Below are 21526 nucleotides of genomic sequence, written 5' to 3' on the forward strand. Positions count from 1 at the left end.
GCTGAAATTTAAAAGATGAGCCCTGCCACAGACTGGATTGGAGATGATGGAGCTGATGGAGATTTGCCTAGTAGTAGTGGCATGAGGGGGCCCGGAAAATATGTTTAATGTAAAACAACTCACTCATTCAGTGATTCAACGATGCAGCAGCAACGCTCAATTTGAATTGATTACCTTCGTCGACTGCCTCCAATCTCCAAGTCATCTGCCCTCCAAACTGTGCGGGTGGGTGGCTTTCGTTAAGGCTTTAGACTTTAGTAGATGCGCGACTTTGTTATGTTAAAAAGAATCAGCTGGCTGGAGGAAAACTCACCGGGCGTAAGATGAAAGTGCGGCCACTTTTGTTTATACTTAGTTGCGGCGCTTAAGTTTTAAACAAGTTTGAGTTGGGAGGTAGTGGAAAAGAGGGGTTGATTTTTACTGCACCCCATGCATGGGTTTTGAAGCTTCGATGAAAGTAAACAACAATGAGCAGGAAAATTTCAGTGAAAATCATCAACAAACACATTTCCTTTTCAGATAGTGGGTACGTGGAAGAATTATGTTAACAGGTGGTTTTTTCGCGAGAGACGAGAAATTACATATGCATCTTTGTGTAAATTGTATTCAGAGATGCCAAAGATACGACTAGCTAGACACATCCAAGTAGCTCAATGAGACAATCAGTGCCTACTGCATGAAGGAAAAAACTTGGTGAATGGTGAAGGAAATGAGTAATAAAAAATCAGTGAACGTTGTTGCCTGTGATCGAAGTGAGTCATGAAGGAATTCGCGAGGCAAAAACTAAGCTTAAAACTATCACTGAGTTGGCCATGCACACGCATACGTACCGAACGGACTGGAATAAGACCCACTAGGATTAAGTTCGCGATGATTGACACTCCCACGCTTGAGTGAACCGATTCGGACCGAAAAGTGGCGAAAAATGAGAGCATTGTAAGCCGGATTGAATCGAAAATAATTAAATGACCCCGAACCGAACTGAAATCAAAGGTGCAGCAACTGTTGAAAGCCAAGTTGGACTAAAAAAAACATATACACATTCAATTAGCCATTAAGAAATTTAACGGTTCGTAAAGCTCGCTTTATCTCTCGAATAATTTTAAACCTGTAGAAATATAATGATTAAGGCATTGTTTAACAAATTCAATAAATTAAAACAAATGGATTCGAAAGATAAAATGTAGCTTTCAACAAATAGTTCCTACCGAAAAACCTGTAGAATGTCCACTAACTTTTCCATTTCTTCATTTTTCCATTTCATTTTTAACCCTCGCAGCAATGTGCAGCTCGAAGATGAAGATGATTCTGAGCATACGGCTGATCCCATAACTTGACCATTATCTGCATCCAAACGCATCGCTTGTCTGTCCTTCCGAAATTTTAAAAATATAAATACCAAAAAAAAAAGTTCTAAGTGAGTGTTTGTGCGATCGCGCCGCCATTTTCTTCTTCTTTCTCTAAAATTTCTACGACTTCCAACCTCTAACAACGATTCCGCATGAATGGATAAGCACAGCCGATCGAAGCCAACGCTCGAAGACTACATTATCGACATGGAGACGCGACCGCCCGACAGTGGCCAGACGGCCGATAAGGACGTTTGGGCCCAGCTGAGGCAGAAGGAAGAGGACCTGCTGCTGGCGGCCGAACTCGGCAAGGCGCTACTGGAGAAGAACGAGGAACTGAAGAAGCACCAGGAGAAGCTGGTCGACGATTACTCGATGAAACTGGAGGTAAGTCGACTGTTTTTTTTTTCAAAAGAATTATCACATAAAAAAGAAGAAATGATCGATGACATAACAAAACTTAAAATTAAATTCCTATAACTGTGGTTTAAAAATCAATTTTTGAAATTCAACAATCGATTTGTCGTCTATTGCTTGTCTTCAGTCTTCAATTGACTGTGTTCTGTCGTCTGTCGACTTTTGACTGTTATCTTTCGACTGTTATCTGGTGACTGTCGTCTGTCGACTGTCATCTGTCGATTGTAGTCTGTCGACTGTCGACTATTGTCTGTCGACTATTGTTTGTCGACTATCGTCTGTCGACTATCGTCTGTCGACTATCGTCTGTTGACTATCGTCTGTCGACTGTCGTCTGGCGATTGTAGTCTGTAGGCTGGCGCTTGTCGACTATCGTCTGTCGACTGTCGTCTGTCGACTATCGTCTGTCGACTGTCGTCTGTCGACTGTCGTCTGTCGACTGTCGTTTGTCGACTGTCGTCTGTCGACTATCGTCTGGCGACTATCGTCTGTCATCTGTCGATTGTCATCTGTCGAGTGTTCTGTGTCAACTGATGACTGTCGTCTGTCGACTATCGATTGTTGTCTGTCGACTGTTGTCTGTCGACTGTTGTCTGCCGACTGTTGTCTGTCGACTGTTGTCTGTCGACTGTTGTTTGTCGACTGTTGTTTGTCGTCTGTCGACTGTCGTCTGTCGACTGTCGTCTGTCGTCTGTCGTCTGTCGACTGTCGTCTGTCGACTGTCGTCTGTCGACTGTCGTCTGTCGACTGTCGTCTGTCGACTGTCGTCTGTCGACTGTCGACTGTCGTCTGTCGACTGTCGACTGTCGTCTGTCGTCTGTCGTCTGTCGTCTGTCGTCTGTCGTCTGTCGTCTGTCGTCTGTCGTCTGTCGTCTGTCGTCTGTCGTCTGTCGTCTGTCGTCTGTCGTCTGTCGTCTGTCGTCTGTCGTCTGTCGTCTGTCGTCTGTCGTCTGTCGTCTGTCGTCTGTCGTCTGTCGTCTGTCGTCTGTCGTCTGTCGACTGTCGTCTGTCGACTGTCGTCTGTCGACTGTCGTCTGTCGACTGTCGTCTGTCGACTGTCGTCTGTCGACTGTCGTCTGTAGACTGTCGTTTTTCGACTGTCGACTGTTGCCTGTCAACTGTCGTCTGTCGACTGTCGTCTGTCGACTGTCGTCTATCGACTGTCGTCTGTCGACTGTCGTCTGTCGACTGTCATCTGTCGACTGTCATCTGTCGTCTGTCGACTGTCGACTATCGACTGTCGGCTGTCGACTGTCGGCTGACGTCTGTTGACTGTCGTCTGTCGACTGTCGTCTGTCGACTGTCGTCTGTCGACTGTCGTCTGTCGACTGTCGACTGTCGTCTGTCGGACTGTCGTCTGTCGTCTGTCGTCTGTCGTCTGTCGTCTGTCGTCTGTCGTCTGTCGTCTGTCGTCTGTCGTCTGTCGTCTGTCGTCTGTCGTCTGTCGTCTGTCGTCTGTCGTCTGTCGTCTGTCGTCTGTCGTCTGTCGTCTGTCGTCTGTCGTCTGTCGTCTGTCGTCTGTCGTCTGTCGTCTGTCGTCTGTCGTCTGTCGTCTGTCGTCTGTCGTCTGTCGTCTGTCGTCTGTCGTCTGTCGTCTGTCGTCTGTCGTCTGTCGTCTGTCGTCTGTCGTCTGTCGTCCGTCGTCTGTCGTCTGTCGTCTGTCGTCTGTCGTCTGTCGTCTGTCGTCTGTCGTCTGTCGTCTGTCGTCTGTCGTCTGTTGACTGTAGTCTGTCGACTGTCGTCTCTCGTTTTCTTTAGTCATCTTTCGACTGTCGGCTGTCTTCAGTCATCTATCGAATGTCGTCTGTCGACTATCGTCTGTCGACTATCGTCTGTCGACTGTCGTCTGTCGACTTTCGTCTGTCGACTGTCGTTTGTCGACTGTCGTCTGTCGACTGTCATCTGTCGACTGTCGTCTGTCGACTGTCGTCTGTCAACTGTCGTCTGTCGACTGTATTCTCTGTCTGTCGACTGTTGCCTGTCAACTGTCGTCTGTCGACTGTCGTCTGTCGACTGTCGTCTATCGACTGTCGTCTGTCGACTGTCGTCTGTCGACTGTCGTCTGTCGACTGTCGTCTGTCGACTTTCGTCTGTCGACTGTCGTCTGTCGACTGTCGTCTATCGACTGTCGTCTGTCGACTGTCGTCTGTCGTCTGTCGTCTGTCGTCTGTCGTCTGTCGTCTGTCGTCTGTCGTCTGTCGTCTGTCGTCTGTCGTCTGTCGTCTGTCGTCTGTCGTCTGTCGTCTATCGTCTGTCGACTGTCGTCTGTCGACTGTCGGCTGTCGTCTGTCGTCTGTCGACTGTCGACTGTCGACTGTCGTCTGTCGACTGTCGTCTGTCGTCTGTCGTCTGTCGTCTGTCGTCTGTTGTCTGTCGTCTGTCGTCTGTCGACTGTCGACTGTCGTCTGTCGACTGTCGACTGTCGTCTGTCGTCTGTCGACTGTCGACTGTCGTCTGTCGTCTGTCGTCTGTCGTCTGTCGTCTGTCGGCTGTCGTCTGTCGGCTGTCGTCTGTCGGCTGTCGTCTGTCGGCTGTCGTCTGTCGGCTGTCGTCTGTCGACTGTCGTCTGTCGACTGTCGTCTGTCGACTGTCGTCTTTCGACTGTCGTCTGTCGACTGTCGTCTGTCGACTGTCGTCTGTCGACTGTCGTCTGTCGTCTGTCGACTGTCGTCTGTCGTCTGTCGACTGTCGTCTGTCGACTGTCGTCTGTCGACTGTCGTCTGTCGACTGTCGTCTGTCGACTGTCGGCTGTCGTCTGTCGTCTGTCGTCTGTCGTCTGTCGACTGTCGTCTGTCGTCTGTCGACTGTCGTCTGTCGTCTGTCGACTGTCGTCTGTCGTCTGTCGTCTGTCGTCTGTCGTCTGTCGTCTGTCGTCTTTCGTCTGTCGTCTGTCGTCTGTCGTCTGTCGTCTGTCGTCTGTCGTCTGTCGTCTGTCGTCTGTCGTCTGTCGTCTGTCGTCTGTCGTCTGTCGTCTGTCGTCTGTCGTCTGTCGTCTGTCGTCTGTCGTCTGTCGTCTGTCGTCTGTCGTCTGTCGTCTGTCGTCTGTCGTCTGTCGTCTGTCGTCTGTCGTCTGTCGTCTGTCGTCTGTCGTCTGTCGTCTGTCGTCTGTCGTCTGTCGTCTGTCGTCTGTCGTCTGTCGTCTGTTGTCTGTCGTCTGTCGTCTGTCGTCTGTCGTCTGTCCACTGTCGTCTGTCGACTGTCGTCAGTCGACTGTCGTCTGTAGACTGTCGTCTGTCGACTGTCGTCTGTCGTCTGTCGTCTGTCGTCTGTCGTCTGTCGTCTGTCGTCTGTCGACTGTCGTCTGTCGACTGTCGACTGTCGTCTGTCGACTGTCGTCTGTCGACTGTCGTCTGTCGACTGTCGTCTGTCGACTGTCGTCTGTCGACTGTCGTCTGTCGACTGTCGTCTGTCGACTGTCGTCTGTCGACTGTCGTCTGTCGACTGTCGTCTGTCGACTGTCGTCTGTCGACTGTCGTCTGTCGACTGTCGTCTGTCGACTGTCGTCTGTCGACTGTCGTCTGTCGACTGCCGTCTGTCGACTGTCGTCTGTCGACTGTCGTCTGTCGACTGTCGTCTGTCGACTGTCGTCTGTCGACTGTCGTCTGTCGACTGTCGTCTGTCGACTGTCGTCTGTCTGTCGTCTGGCGACTGAAACTTGATAAGTATAATGAGAGGTTAAGGAATCAACATAAGTAAACTCTCCCACTTTGAATGTGATTTTGATAACATTCCGTATGAATTGGTTTAAAAAAAATCTATGGCTAATATTAAAACATCCACCAAAATTCACTCGACACACTTGAGCTCATCACTCTCAACTGTTGAAAGGTTTCTGTTTTTAAACAACACCATACCTAGGACGGTCTACTTAGCCGTACTCGTTGAAAAACGTGAATTATTCAGCTAATGACTCTATACTGGCCACACGCGACATTTTGTGAATAGGATAGAAGCATCCGAGGAAAAAAAAACCCCGTGGCCCGCGAAATAATCTGCTTCTACCTATCTACAGTGTATCCACCCCAAAGGTAGGTACAAAGTCGATGACAAAAGCCAGTGAAATCCGGAGGGGCTGTTGCCAATTCTGTAAACAGCAACTAGACAGCAGCGTCCAGTTGAAAGCTCACAGTACCTACTTTTTTTTTGCGACTGGTGTGTCACGGTTTGGTTTTGCTTTGTGCAGTTTGCAGCACCCACTCAGGCCGGACGGACAATCGCACCATATGGGGATGGTTTGTCCAAGTGGATTACCGTCTCCGAACCTCCGTCCGATTGTCCATCAACGATTGCTCTTTTAATCCGTGGGGTTAATCCTCAATGAGTTGTTCCTATAAACACGAACACACTAACAACAAGTGGGCGGATACTCGAGGTCATGCACATACCAGTTGGTTTGGATGGAAGTAAACCTAGTAGGCTATCGATTTTTCGCGCAGTTGTCAAGGGAGCTTTTGCATGTCATGGCAGGCTATGTGTCTATGTTGTACTTTACTAGGCAACCGGACCACAATAATCAACATCGTGAGGTGTAGCAAAATTGACTCGTGACAATTTCGGTTGACTGTTGGACACTATTAGGCAAAAGAATTGAACTTTCCGATCCGATTCACTAGCCAAAGTCATCAGACCGTGAACCCCACGATTGATATGAGAGTGTTCTCTAGTCGAGATGACTACAGCTCAAGCCAAGCGGTCGGTAGTAATGGTAATTGCCCTGTACTTAAGAGCCTTGGCATAGAGAGTTCAATAATTTTGTGATTGAGGCGGTTCTGAAAATTGTGGTGAAATTCCTTAAGAAATATTGAATTGGGAGTTTTTCTTTATATTTTTTCTCAAAATCAAAAAGTCAATCATCGGCTAGTTTGAAGAAAAGTATTCAAAGATCCTAAAAAATTTACAGTCTATCTACAAACGTGAAAAGTGGCACAGCCCATTTAATACTATTAGTTACTGCAAGGCTGTTTCAAACAAGTTTCCACGGCCCAAACACATATACCGGAAGCAAATCGGCGGCATGCTCAATCATCTGACAAGTATATTGATTGTAGTTTTCAGGCACGTGTAAGCTCATCTTAGCGTTATTTTTAATGAGGTTCATGTCTGCTAAGCAAGGTGCTGATTTGCTACGTTTCCGTTTGTGGTTACTTTGATTATTTTTTTTCCTCGGAGCATGTTTACGGTTGACAATAGAAGCTACAAGAAACAAAACAAAACAACCTAGCATCAATCAAACTGGCGCATTTTGTGGTTGCCCAAACCGCTTGTTTATGGAGTTCGCGCCACCTGACAGACTTGTCTGTCACCTTATTTGGCTTTGATTAACCGAAATTGATTTTTTTTAACGAAAAATCATGAAAGTGATAAACCTTAAATTTCCGAATAAGCATCGATACTAATGGCATGGAGAACACAACCTCCTCTCACAATGTAAAAATGTCTTCAGGGTCTCTCGAAATCCACTGTCGGTAGGCCAGGTTCAAATCTTCAATTTCCAAACTTTTAAACATTTTTCTTCTGAACTCCACGATCACAGCAAGCCTCGAATCATGTCGAACCGTACCAAACGGGCCAACTAGATTTGATACGGATTGGAATGATTCATACAATTGAAATCTAGCAAACGTTCATATAATTCACTTAGAACTTCCATCGCCGAGGTAATAAAACAAATCCAAGAACGTCTGGAGGCGAACGGTTTATCAGTCACCGTAACGGATTTACGGCGGGCAATAGATCAACCTGTTATCGAAACAGCTGCTATTGCAGTTTGTTGGCTATATTTGCAGATATCCTAGCGGATTTGCTAGTGGAACGCTGCTAACGACTGCGAAACCTGATCATGCGGAACCGATTGATTCCTCCGATATTGATCGGTGGCTCATGGTGTGTTGCTATTTTTAACCTTAAAGCCACTGCCGCTGCCACCAATCGATCTGTTTTTGCGTCAATAGCAAATGGTTTTAACTTCATAGGAACAAGGTTGTTTTCGAGAGCCGAAAGAATCGAGTTATTCCGAACAAACGCCGTCATTATAAGAATATCCTAATGCGATACTCATTCGATAGTTCCAGTCCAGTTCAGTAAATTCCTGTTTCTTGAAAATAAAAATCCCTCTGATGTGTGTTCAAATTTTGATAGAATTTTGTTTTATAACTGTTTGATGATAAATCATATTTGGTGATAAGTTCAAATTGATCATATTTACTACATATATTTTCATGATAGGGTAATTACTTTTTTTTGTTTCGATTATAGTCTTTGTACCATATTTATGAAATTCACAAATTTATATAAAAAAATTACATTTTTTTTTATAGAGACTTTAGGTGGAAAACTACGTCGAAATACATGAGATTAGGCTCATTAGGCGTCAATAAACCCGTAAATCCATAATGAGCCTTAGTCGATAGTGTTGCCATCTTCAACTTGAAGTTGGAAAAATTGTGGTTTGGTGATAAAAAAAACTGAAGTTTTTTTTAAACCTTTTTTATTATTTCATCGCATAAAAATTCAGTTGTCTGTTCAAAGAATTCCTAAAAGCATTATTATTCATTTATTCACAGAACTTTGCAGTATTCTTTCTGTTTAACTGTTAACACTAACTTATTCTCATCGAGACTGCTGAATAGACAATCTTTGAAGCGTCATACCAGCTAACCGAGAAGTCATAAATAGACAATATTTGACACTCTTTTTTAATTTCCTGATTTCCTGGGATTCCTGATCTTTGACACCTGATTCAAATTCAAAACCACGAGTTCTGTCAATCATGATCCAATGATATATGTATTGAACTTGAGCATGAGTAGATTTGGCTAGTTTAGACCTTTCGAACCATGTATAATCCGTGTTATGGCCGTAGAAATAACTGGCTCATAAGGTGGAGGGTCTTTTTTACTTTAACAATACATAAACAAGTGAAAAACGGTATATGTACTAATTATTTAGATTAAAGTTATTTTACATTAAAAGTTGTTTATTTTAAATCAAACATTTTGAAAATAAGTCCTAGAAGTTGATTATTTTTTCATAAAGCTTTAAAAAATATAGGCTCTTGTGATATAACTCTATTGGTAATTCAGTTACCTCCTGACCTAATGTCCGTGAGTTCGAGTTCAAGAGTAAGCATGAAACCCAGTTTTACCGGATAAGTTTCTCAATGACTGTGCGCCAACTGTTGATAAATGTCGCGAAAGACACAAAGATGTAATCTACATCTTGAAATCCAAGTTCATTGATCAACAAAAATTATCATTTTTAATTTTATATTTCATAATTAAATCCTGTGAATAAAGATTCCAGAATTAAAATCTAGATTTTTCAAAAACAAATCCTTTGAAATGAGTCCAGATCTTTTTTTTTATCTGTGGGTTTTACCTGGTTTGCGTTTCTAAACTGCCTCTGATTGAATTTTTAATTTAAATTTAAAATCATGTTATGAAACTGCGCACTGAAATTCTTACGTTATATTTTATTATTTAAAACTTAAATTCGAGCTGTATCTGAATACTTATTTTGAATTTTAATTCCAAGTCTGAATTCTGCATTCAAAACCTGAATCTAAATTCCAGATAAGAATTCCTATTAATTTAAAATCAAAAAGCAAAATTGGCGCCAGAACCATCATTCAGAAATCTTTATTATTGATTCTGAATTTGTGGTTTTCAAATTGACTTTTTTTTCAATTATTCATTCGTGATTGAACTTGAAAATTTACAAAATTGTGATTGAGGAAATTTTTTCAGATTTTTTCGATTCTGGACACATAAAATTTTCCTTTGTTTCAACTCTGCACATAAATTTAGAATAAAAATATCAAATTCCAATCTTAAAAATAAATTGAATTTTGAATATTTAATTCTATACATGGGGGATGAATGACCCCATAGTTGTTAAAATCCCAATGATCAAATATATATAAAAAAAAATTATATTCAGAACCAAAGATTCTATACCAATGAATCATCGGAATTATTTCATTAAAATCAAGAAAAACACATCAGCCAATTCAGAATCATATTAAAGGTACCGAGAAATCGTTCTTGCTTATTTCGACAAATTAAATAAAAATGGTTTGGACGCAAGATACATCATTCTAAGTACTCAATTTGAATTTTTGTATGATTTGGCAAACAGTGTAAAAAAAATCTGGTCAAATTTCGGACAATCTGGGGAGCACGTCTATCTTCATTTGGATTCAATATTTAGGACTCAATTACTATCAATAAGGGAGGATTTAAAAAAAACTGTTGTCGAATAGAACCAAGGATGAGATTTCGGAGCAAGATGACTCATGCCATTATTTTTCAAAAATACGCGAACTTATGGCTACGAATGATGGTTTTCTTCATTTTTATTGCGGCAAACAAGCTTCTCTATCATTTCTTAGGTAATTTTTTTTTAAAACGACGTAAATTCTTAGAAACAGAAGGATAAATCGAATTTCGTGAAACTTGTAATATTTCATGATTAACATTTAAGGTTTTATAGCAAACTTGACTGCGCAGACTAATAAAATTTCAGCTTTTCTTTTTTTTAATTGTATGCCCCTTCGGATGACTATAAACATTTTTTTATGTTTCATTAAATTTTCACAAATTTTAACTAAATACAGTTAATATAAATTGGGATATAATGCTCGCCAGACCACGTGTTTTGCGCTCAAATTAAGGATGCTGTCAACTTTTAAGAAAAACCGAATATAAAAGAAAAATGTCATATTTTTTGTTTGCTGACTCCCAAATTAGGATAAGAATGCATAATTATATCAAATTTCGTCCTTTTTCAAGTTTAAAAGGTGCACCAATATTTGATTTGAAAAAATCATTTGCCGCCATATTTATCGTGATATCAGTTAAGAATTTGTATTTTGTTGCCTACTTGGAGGCGTTTTACCTATAAGGATATCGAAAAGTGTATTTCAAAATGCGAAATTTTCGATACGTTTAGCAATAACAAATGAGTTTTTACCAAAGAATGCTTAGTTTACAAAAATGTGATTAACATGTTTCTAAACATTTGATGTAACAATCATTATATTCCATATAATCATTATTCTATTTCTGACCACCCTTCCGGTATGGTGCGTTCTGTCCACTAGTTTCGGCGTTCTACCCCACGGTGTGTTCTCTAGCTGGCTGAGTTTTTAACAAAAATATCATAAAAATTGAGTTTTTATCGTTATTTTTCTTTCCAGTAAGACGAAAAATAAATCCCTGAACCGTCGTAAACGTTCAATTCGGTTCTTACATTTTAAGCGCTGTAAATGCTTAACTGGTGCGTTCTGTACAGTTTTCCCCTACTTTGAATGCCTCAGTAGTGCAAAAATAAAGGAAGTTAAATTTTGTCCAGTCAAAAGTAATTCTATGTTCAATGTTGGTTGCATTGTTTTAATTGTTTATGGGTGATGGATGGATGATTTTGGTACTTTTTAAAAATTGTAGTAGGTTGTCCCCGTTGAGCACGTTCAACGCCCTCGATACGTCATGACCAATTCCACAGTTCTGTCGTTCTGTCCCATATAACCTATTCTCCCATATTCTCCAATAATATGCGCAACTGTGAGTGGTTGATTGCAGGTGTTGCACGTGGTTGTCCCTTTCGTGAAGAACCCTGAATGCGTGAGCAGTGAGCATGGTGTGTCCAATTCGAAGTCTAGTCAGAGCACGTGGTTCTAGGGGAATGTTTCTATCTTTCCAGCGTAAAGTGATAGATTTGATTCTTCTCAAGAAAAGTTGCCGGTTACCTAGCCAATCTTCTTCCCATTTAAGCCTTATCTCCGATCTTATCCATGTGATGACGTCGGGCGCTGGAGTCTCAGTTGACATTTTCGGATCGCTTCTACCTTTTTCAGCTAATTTGTCAGCTTTGCTATTTCCATCGATACCTACATGACCCGGGATCCAACACAGGGTTCCTTTAAGTTGAGAGCATTTGAAATTTTACACACTTTTTTGAAGATTTTTTGTTCGAGCTTGTACGTCTGTTCTCTGTGCTAATGGTGCGAAAATGTGCCCATCCCGATAAAAATGTTCAAAAATTGTTTAAAACCTACACTTAAGGCTTCAGTAAATTTTAAACACAAATGTACCAGATTTTAGGGGTTAGCTATTATTGAAATTTTTCGCAAAGGAAGAGAATTTAAGATAATAAAATTATTACTAGCTATAATTTTCCTTCCTATGAAACACTTATTTAAACATAAAGCTTCAGATAAAATTGGAACAAAAACAATTGCCTGTATTTCGATTATTTAAAGTAGAATTCAAGATCTGTTTTATACAAATGTAGCGTTTTTTTTACTGTAACACGGCTCATTAGGCGGCGCACATCTTCTTCGTCCATCGTTTTATCTAGCTTATTCCACCAGGTCTTCATCTGATTGATGTCTTTGACAACCTTTCCCTTTGCCTTGAGTCCGAGAAACTGAAATAAAGGGAAAAAATTCGTCAATGATCACACAAATTGTGCAGCCAATGAATGAATTTTTGGTAGTTTGTGGCAATTTGTTAGAGAAAATCAGAAGGTTTGAGTTCAAATGAGAGAAACCAGTGCTTAGAGAGAGTGGAAATGTGCTAATTGTTGCAAATTGTTGCAATTTGTGAAGTAGTTGTGGAATTTTGATCATTATCACCGCTACTTTTCCTCATCGTAATGGATGAGATTCTGACCGGATCGATCGACTGTGCACCGAACCGAGGATTGCCGTGGAATCTTTTAACAATGGAGCAACTGAACGACCTTGACCTGGCTGACGATATTGTTTTGCTCGCCCAAACACAACAAGACATGCAGAGCAAACTCGACGACCTCACCGAAAGCTCCAAGGCAGCAGGTCTCAAAGTCAATGTCGGAAAGACCAAGTCGATGGAGATCAACACAGGAAATCCCTCCAGTTTCATGGTAGCTGGGCAACAAGTTGAGAAAGTGGAGTGCTTCCAGTATCTTGGTAGCCAGATAACGCCTGATGGTGGTACCAGGAAAGACATCGAAACCCGGATCAGAAAGGCCCGATTTGCGTTTGCGAGTCTCCGAAACATCTGGCGGTCACGCCAGATCTCTCTACGAACTAAGATCCGAATCTTCAACTCAAACGTCAAATCCGTATTGCTGTACGGGTGCGAAACTTGGTGCACATATGCGGTGACGACGCGAAAACTGCAAGTATTTGTAAACCGCTGCCTGCGGAACATCATCCGCGCTTGGTGGCCTGGCAACTGGATCTCGAATGAGGAACTACATCGCCGGTGTCATCAAAGGGCGCTAGAAATCGAGATTCGGGAACGTAAGTGGAGATGGATTGGGCACACGCTGCGAAAAGATGAAAACGAGATTTGCAGAGAGGCGCTTGACTGGAATCCAGAAGGTCATCGAAGAAGAGGCAGGCCCAGAAACTCGTGGCGGCGAAGCCTAGCCGCTGAAATCCGAACTGTCGACGAGAATCTTGACTGGGACCAGATGAAGACGCTGGCTCCGGATCGTCAACAGTGGAGGTCTTTTACCACGGCCCTATGCACCGGAGGATCGGCGCGGGATCATTAAGTTAAAAAAAATCACTCCAAATGTAAAGAATTCTCTTTTGATTTCAATCCCTTGCTTGAGTCTCCTTTTCATGATTGCCCAGTATTTCTCAATAGGGCGGAACTGGGGGTTGGGTGAGTTATGGTTTTTCTGAACAAACTGGACCTCTTTCTCTGCATACCATTCTTGAACTTTGCTGTAGTGACAACTGCTAAATCTGGATAAAACATTACGGGATGGTCGTGGGATCGAGTGAACGGCGAAATTCGTTTTTGGAAACACTCTTTTTGGTATAGTTCCAACGTCAGTGTCTTATTTGTAACGAAAAATTTCGTTTTTTTTTGCCACAGTTTCAAATGCCCTGCCAAAAATTTTCGTGCAAATTTGTCGTTAAACACAAATTTAATGTTGGCTGGAACATCCTCCGAGCCGTTGCTAAGTTAAATTTTTGATCTAGGATTTGCCCAAAGTCAGCCTTGACATAGGTTTCATCGTCCATCAGAAGACACTCGTCGAACTTGGTCAGCACCTGGTCATATAGCTTCCGAGCACGGATTTTGGCCGCACTATTCTGTTTTAGCTAATTTGGCTGTTTGCTAGCTCCATACGACTTGATTCCTTCCCGGAATCGAATTCTCCTCACGGTACTATAGGTAGCATCGAATTGTTTGGACAAATCATGGTCCGACGGATTGAAATTCCTCTTAATTGTCTTCAAAATCTTACCACGCCGTTACCGGTCGAGAGTTTCACTCCGACGATTGGCTCGAGGCTTCCGAATCGTTATCAATGTTTCCTTATACCGTTTGATAACGCGCCATACGGCATTTCTGGGCAATTTCAGCTGTTTTACTAGCTTAGATGCAGACGACAAGGAATTTTCCAAATAACTGTGCACATTTTTTCCCTTCTTTTGGCCTCCATGATGATTGTTTACAAAGTACCGTCGATTTGCGGAATGTCATAAATACATACGTGAAGCTGACAAAACTCCCGACACGTGGGTGCCAAAAACTTCCAAATCCGTGCACCAGGGGCACCACAATATGAGCAAATGATTGTTCCAATTCTAAATGAAGCAAGCTTTAAATAAATTTAAATAGCTCCTAGAAAAGCTAAAAGAGGCTAAAAACACAAAACAAAAATAAACAGAAATTAGACTCTGCGGTATTCACAATGTTACATCAAATCAGTAATATTTCAAATTTACGTGCATTAAAATTCATGATAATTTGTCAATAATAATATCATGCAACTGCTATATAAACATCTTTTCTCTGCCACCAAGTAGAGCCCTGACCCCTGACGCACTCCTGGAACCGTCGAAATGAGAATGTTAGAAGGACATGTTTTGGACACGTAGCTGCGACCGATGTATGGCCATTTACATATTAATTTGAGACTACGCCATCCAATAGGGTCTGACTGTAGTCATTTTCAAAATCGGTTTGGTCCCCAACTAAACGATTCCAAGCTAAGAGTCAGAACAATTCAAACCATATTATGAATCATTGGTTTCACAGAATTGTCTGTGGAATTGTTTTCATAGCAATTAGTTGCCAAAAATCTGTAGTTCAAGAGAAACTAATTTCCTTCCAAATGATGTTCCTAGAAATCGTCGTTTGCCAAACGTGTATATTAAGTACTTTTTCGTTGAACTATGACCTAACCCCTGTCTGTGTGCCACAACCTTTACGCTAACTATTTGCAGTGAACGTTCCTCATACACACCGGTGTGTTTTTTCCCCTAAACGAGCGATATTTATCTGCCATTAAAATATATCGCTAAAAGAGGAACCTCTTCTTGTGGTTGGTTGGTTTTGTTTTTGGTTTTTTTTTTTCTTCAAACCGAACAGCTGATCGGCGTCTGATCCATCCGATATTTCGCCACCATATCGCGGCCAATGAATGGCGGCGGCTTCTTCGGCTTCGACGACTGCAAATAACTAATGTAATGTGGCTGAGTGATGGTTTGGAAAATGGCCACTTTAAACTCTAATTGCGATGTGATAATGACTCCTCTGCTGATCCACCCCATGATGATGAGGCCAGCCAGCCAGCCAGCCAGCGCCAGATGGGCCCGTTATGCAATTGTTGAACTGAGGAGGGTACAATATGGGAAAAGTAATTTTTTAAATGACTTTTCGCGTGCCTGTATGGTAAGATTGAAAGTTGTTTGTTTTTTTTTCTAAAGACATAGCTGGGTGGATTTGAAAAATTTCAATTGAAAAAAAAAAACAACTTTTTTGAACGGATAGGTATCATTTTTGTTGAACTGTTGGTTCCGTACCACTGGTGATTGATTTCCAAATATTGTAAAGCTTAACGAGCAATTAGTTTGTTTTGGAGTGGATTGGATCCTTTTAATATCAACCCTTATTTGAAGGTGTGGGAACACGTGTTATTTGTTTCAGACTTTCAGGCAAGGATTTCTGTCGGCATTTAAAAATTCAGACGGCAATTAAACATAAAAAACACAAACACTGTGCTGTTAGTTTACCAGGAAATAATTTAACCATGACATTTAAAAACGAAGAAAAGTAAACAATGAATGTAGTTGGAGAAAAAATCAACAATAGAATAGATCACCATCAACCATCGAATGAGGTGAGGTGGTTTTAATTGCTATCATTTGTAGGTAGGAGTCGTTTAGTGGAACATTGGAAAATGAAGAACATAAAAACACATCAACAATCAGCATCAGCATAACTATTTTGATTGACATATCCTCGCACAGCGATTATGGTACATACGTCAAATGCAGGTATGCAACTGTTTTGCGGTCGTTACATCAAAGATCTTAAGAAGTGATGTGGCGCAACATTACCGCCGTAAGGAGCTCCTCCGCTCTGCCGAATCAAAACAATAGAATTGACGGCTTTGTTATTGTTGTTCCGAACCGAACATATCGCAAGCGGTGAATCTTTCTAAAAACTTTGGCTCCGAGCTAGAACATTTAGCACAGCCATAAACAGTAAATAGCTAACACGTTGGTTGATCCGAACGGTTGGGTGGCCATTTGGTTGTTTGTTGGCGTTGCGACATTTTCTTAAGACCCACCGCACAGAAGAAACTCTTGCCATATGGTGGTCCCAATTCTTGCCCGGAGGGAATCGTTAGCTGGTGCACCGTATCTAAGTACCGTCACACCGATGCCTGTTAGGCAGATGACTAGCCCGAGATTAGTAAGTTGTCGGTCGGATGTTGCTCATTCGGCGGCGATCCGTCCGCAATCTTGGTTTCGTCTTGCATTCGTGTCAAAATTGATGGCCCACTAAATCGTGTCAAAGAATTTGCTGACATTTTCGAGCTGATTGTTCAATTAAAATCATACAAATTAATTTGAATTCAACAATTCCGATGACTTTTTGACATCCGTTTGAAAATTTATTATTAGCTAATTGGTGTCGAGAAATATGCTGACGATTTGGCAATTACATGGCCAATATTTCAAGGTAGGGGAGAGGCGGCCAATATGCGCATATAGTGAACAAAACAAGAGCAGTAGGGTGGGTGTTCCTAACTTCGCATGTGTGCCTAATGTTAACATACCGTTTGATTTTGTCTGTTTGTGGCGCTAATCACAATTACAAAACAATTGATTATTTAACCGATCAACTGAACATCAAACATGAATACATATAATTTAGTTTTTTAACTTCCAAAAAATTTAGTATATTCCGGATTGTTTCAAAGTATGTTCAAATTGAACAGGTTTCTTAGCACGTTTCTTAAAAAAATACTATTTTAGAAATGGAAGATTAGAGGTGAATTCCCCAACCGATTTTTTGAAAATTTTGGTCGGATTGTTTATCACCATGATTTTTGTAATTAGAATGTCAAAATTATATTTTTTTCAAGTAAAAACTAAAAAAAATTCTATGTCCATAATTAGGAACACTTTTTTCAGTGTGTTCGTAATGTTGGACATAGTCAGAATGTACCAAAGTCGAAATAATAGCATGTTCTTGAAATGAATAAGATCGAGGTAAATTTTTAAAACTAATTTGATCTTATCATTACTCGAACTGTAAATAAATGCTTTTAAGTTAAGACATGGTATTTTTTTTAGACCTTTGTGTATTTCAAAACTTTATAAGAAACCTGACGAAATCTTTAAAAAAGACCTGAAACTTCACAGCTTGAAGAAGCCATGGCTACAATTAAATTTAAAGAAGCTTTTAATAAAAGTCATGTGTCTAAGAAAAACTTATCCATATAAATGACTTGTAGAAAACATTGTAGAAAAGTTCAAATAAAATCGTTATGCATTGAATCAATATGAACGCATTCACTGTTATGAGGAACTTCTAGAATAAGGTTGCCAGATTGCCCAGTTTTATCCGGGTTTGCCCGGATATTTAATACAAAATTTAGGAAAAGTCTGGTCCGGCCCGGTTGCCCGGATTTCATTGAAAATAGCCCGGATTTTGCCCGGATTTATTCACTTTATTTGCCAAATCAAACAAAAGAAATTAATTGTGTTGCACGAATTCCACATCGCCAATCGTTGCTACTCCGTGATTGACCGAGGCCATCAGTTTTGATCAGAGGTAAAAGATTGACAATTCATTCATAATGTCTAAAACTGATGCTCTCTCTCTTTAAACATCAATAACGGCGCCGGCTACGTCCTAGTAGTCAATAGATAGATATGAAATAAGAGAAAGTGACGAAAGAAATAATTTGTGCTTTAGGACCGAAGTCACCTCTTGCAAATAATTTTATTTGGGAAAGGGGGTATAAGGATATGATCTGGAGACACTTTTGACAAGTGATATGATCTTTTATTACAAATCCTAATTTCCTGTGCTCCTATTGTTTCGTTAAAGCTTGTTCCAAAATCCAGAAAAAAAAAATATTGTAATATCTTTGATGTATTTTTTTTCCTAATAAAAGTGTGACACGTTAACTTGCTCCGCCAAAGTGAACAATTTTACATTATTAACATTTGAAACCATTCCTAACAAAACAAATTGAAGATTTAGATATTCCAAATTAATTACAATCAAAATTCCATTCCATTTTGTTTATTATTGATATTTTGTAAAAGATTTTCCTAAACTGAAATAACTTATTCAATTTAAAAATGCAAAAGCATGAAGAAGCTATGTCAATTAGAATGAAAAATAGCCTACTAGGTTTATCAATCAACCCAAGATTATTGTTTACGTAAGTTATCTGTTTAGTTTTGATGATTCAGTAATTCCTTTTGCAAAAAGTTTACCAGCAAAATAACACTAAATTAAAATGATGATATAATAATGAAGTTTTCTTCATTTAGGGGTTATGAAGTGTTTTTAAGTAGAAAAATTAAAAATGAAAAACATTCTTATTTTGTATTAAGTTGAAAATGACTATCGACACATTTAGAAATAAATTAATATTAATTTTAAAGAAAAGTGAAAAACTTGTTTAAGGAATGTCTAAACTTTAACATGATATTTCAAACACAACTAAACAACCGTGATTGAATGTCTAGTCAATAATACTGATCAATACTTAAGTAATCAACAGTCAACCGTGGCCTAGAGGATAGCGTTCAAGTTTTCTAAGCCAGCGTTCATGACATCAAATCTCGGTCACGGCATACATAGTACTCTTTCTGTGGGCTTGTGATTTTAGCATTTGTAGATGCTAGCCATCATATCTTTGAAAGATGTACGCCTTAGTGTTAAGTTAATATTTAAACTCTTCGAAGAAAAATGAAGTTTCACTATGATCCTATATGAGTGAATTCGGTTAAAAAACCAAAGTGTAGTAAATAATGTTAGCTTATAGTTATATTTTTCGCTGTTAAACAAAATGTCATGATTTTCTCATGAAATAATACCATACCTACTGTACATTTTATACTAACAACTTGAAACAAACGATTAAAAATACTCTTTATAGTCTCAAGTATAGTCAAGTGAAAAATTTTTGTTTTTATAGAATTTAATTAATTTTTCAAAATTTTAATTGTAAACGTTAAAGTTTGAAGAAAAAAATAGAGGGGAATAGTTCGAGGGCCTAGAGGATTGAATGAAGGCAAAACTTCTTTTTTTTTTGTAGTTAAGATTTTATAAGTAATGTTAAAAAATTAGCCCATTAATTTATGCAGTAGACTGAGTCGATTCGGGATTATTTTTGAATTTCTCAAACCCTGGGGTCTCAAAAGCTTCGTTTTGGTTCAAAACTCATCCATGATTTTTTGCAGAATTTTTAAGTAACGTTTACATGAGTAAATTTGAACTTTTAGGTTTGTATGGGAAAATTGAATATTTTGTACTGAAAAGTCAACATCATTTTTGTTTCTTCTGTGGATCCGAGCCAGCTGATGGTTTTGGTGCCAATTTATAAAATTCTTAAAGGAAATTTGAAAAACTTAGTCGAAGACCATAGTCTCATATCTTATTAGGCAAAAAAATTTATTAGCTGTTTAATAGGGGTATGTCTTTTCGTATAGATAAACAATAAATTCAAATGACATCGCTGCAGGGTGCCTAGCGAGGTATTGCATGACTACTTTTCATGCAATACTTCGCGAGGCTCAAGCAGTGATGTCAATGGAATTTATCGATTGTCAATGCGAAAAGACATACTCCTATTAAACAGCTAATAACTTTTCTGCCTAATAAGATACGAAGTTACGGTCTTCGACAAAGTTATTCAGCGGAAAATTTCCTTTAGGAATTTTATAAATTGGCACAAAAACCATCAGCTGGCTTGGTTCCACAGAAGAATCAAAAATGATGTTTATTTTTCAGTACAAAATATTCAATTTTCCCATACCAACCTAAAAGTTCAAATTTACTCATGTAAACGTTACTTAAAAATTCTACAAAAAATCATGGATGAGTTTTCGACCAAGAAGAAGCTTTTTAGACCCCAGGGTTTGAGAAATTCAAATATGACCCCAAATCGACTCAGTCTATTATGCAGCATCATAGTCCATCTTTCGGTTTTAATTGCTGTTCGGCCTCAACACACGAACTGCCTTAGTTTATCAATTACTAGCGTTTGTAAATATTATGAATGTATTCTGTATCCTCCATGTTTTACGTTAATAGGAGTCCAGTACTAGCTTTAAAAATATGAAACATGCCACATTCCCCATAACAGAAAAATGATCAATCATACCCCGTTTTACGGTAATCATTTTTTCAGCGAAATGATGAAACAAACTTTCTGGGTTTATTTTGAATGGTTCAAAACTTTGATTTTTTCAGTAAACCTCACTTTTTCCCCTTTCAAGTCGTAGATGGCAGCACCTTCCTGCAGTTAAGATAAAATAAAATCTCAATTTTGATTATCCGGGGTTGTTTAGGCCCATTTCTCGTTTCCAAATTCCTATTCCAAATCACAGGCCAAACGCCAGAAATTTAGCGCCATTCGATTTTTTTGGTGATTGGTCGTGGGGGAAATAGTATTCCAATTTATCACCGTTCTCCTTCTGGCTTAGGTAGTACACTGGTAAAGTGGTCGGATTGGTAATACGATACAAGAATGTTGTTGTGTGTTCGATTCTCACTTTTCGACGTTTTTTTTTGTCATTTTATTTGATTGTTTCTGGGATTAATTATCCAATAGGAAGAATCCCATAGAATGTTTTTCTTGTTTCGTTTGAACATTTGTTTAAATTGGTTATGCATCATTTTGCTCGAGAGCTCGAGTCTTTATGCCAGTAATCGGGAAAGCAATCATATCATCTTTGGTGCAATGTACGTTTCAACACATTTTCGGCAAAGTGTTAGCTCCGATCGGCTTTGAGTTTTACAACCTATTCTCTGGGTGTAGTTTTTAGTTTTAATCAATCACTGATAACTTGAGAACTAACCAACCTACATGATACACAAACACTGATTTCCAGTCTATTGATTACCCCTTATTTTATCAAGCATTAAGAATTAACGTAGATATTCTAATTTCAAAAATACAATGATAAAAAAAATTCTAAAAGAACAATTAGTAACTATTTCTGGCATCACTGAAGAACGTGTTTGAATGTTAGGGTGAAATTTATCTTACAACTTTGCAGAAGACTTCAAACCATTTTGAGTTATGCTTTAAGAAATATCTAAGGTTACATTTGAGAAAAAGAGTAGGCTGTGCTTGTTAGTGACGTTAGTTAGTGTTTTACAATTAAATTCACGGAAGAGAAAATTTAGAAAACTGAAGAGTTTTCACAGAACCTGATCACTGTTTTCTGGAATAGGTCGAACAATAGTAGCAGCTAAACAATTGGAACAAAATTTTCT

At 39.7% G+C, this 21526-nt stretch overlaps 1 protein-coding gene across 1 annotated transcript in view; it reads left to right on the forward strand.

Annotated features, from left to right (window-relative positions):
• The first annotated feature begins 1279 nt into the window (after positions 1–1279).
• Positions 1280–21526, forward strand: part of LOC129755454 (bicaudal D-related protein homolog) — a 76546-nt gene continuing 56299 nt past the window's right edge. Inside the window, exon 1 of the mRNA XM_055751958.1 lies at positions 1280–1736. Within this exon, the coding sequence (XP_055607933.1) occupies positions 1506–1736 (231 nt within the window). The 5' untranslated portion in view covers positions 1280–1505. The remainder of the gene's footprint in view (positions 1737–21526) is intronic.

The sequence above is a fragment of the Uranotaenia lowii genome, chromosome 3 (assembly GCF_029784155.1).
Source record: "Uranotaenia lowii strain MFRU-FL chromosome 3, ASM2978415v1, whole genome shotgun sequence".
Taxonomy (NCBI): domain Eukaryota; kingdom Metazoa; phylum Arthropoda; class Insecta; order Diptera; family Culicidae; genus Uranotaenia; species Uranotaenia lowii.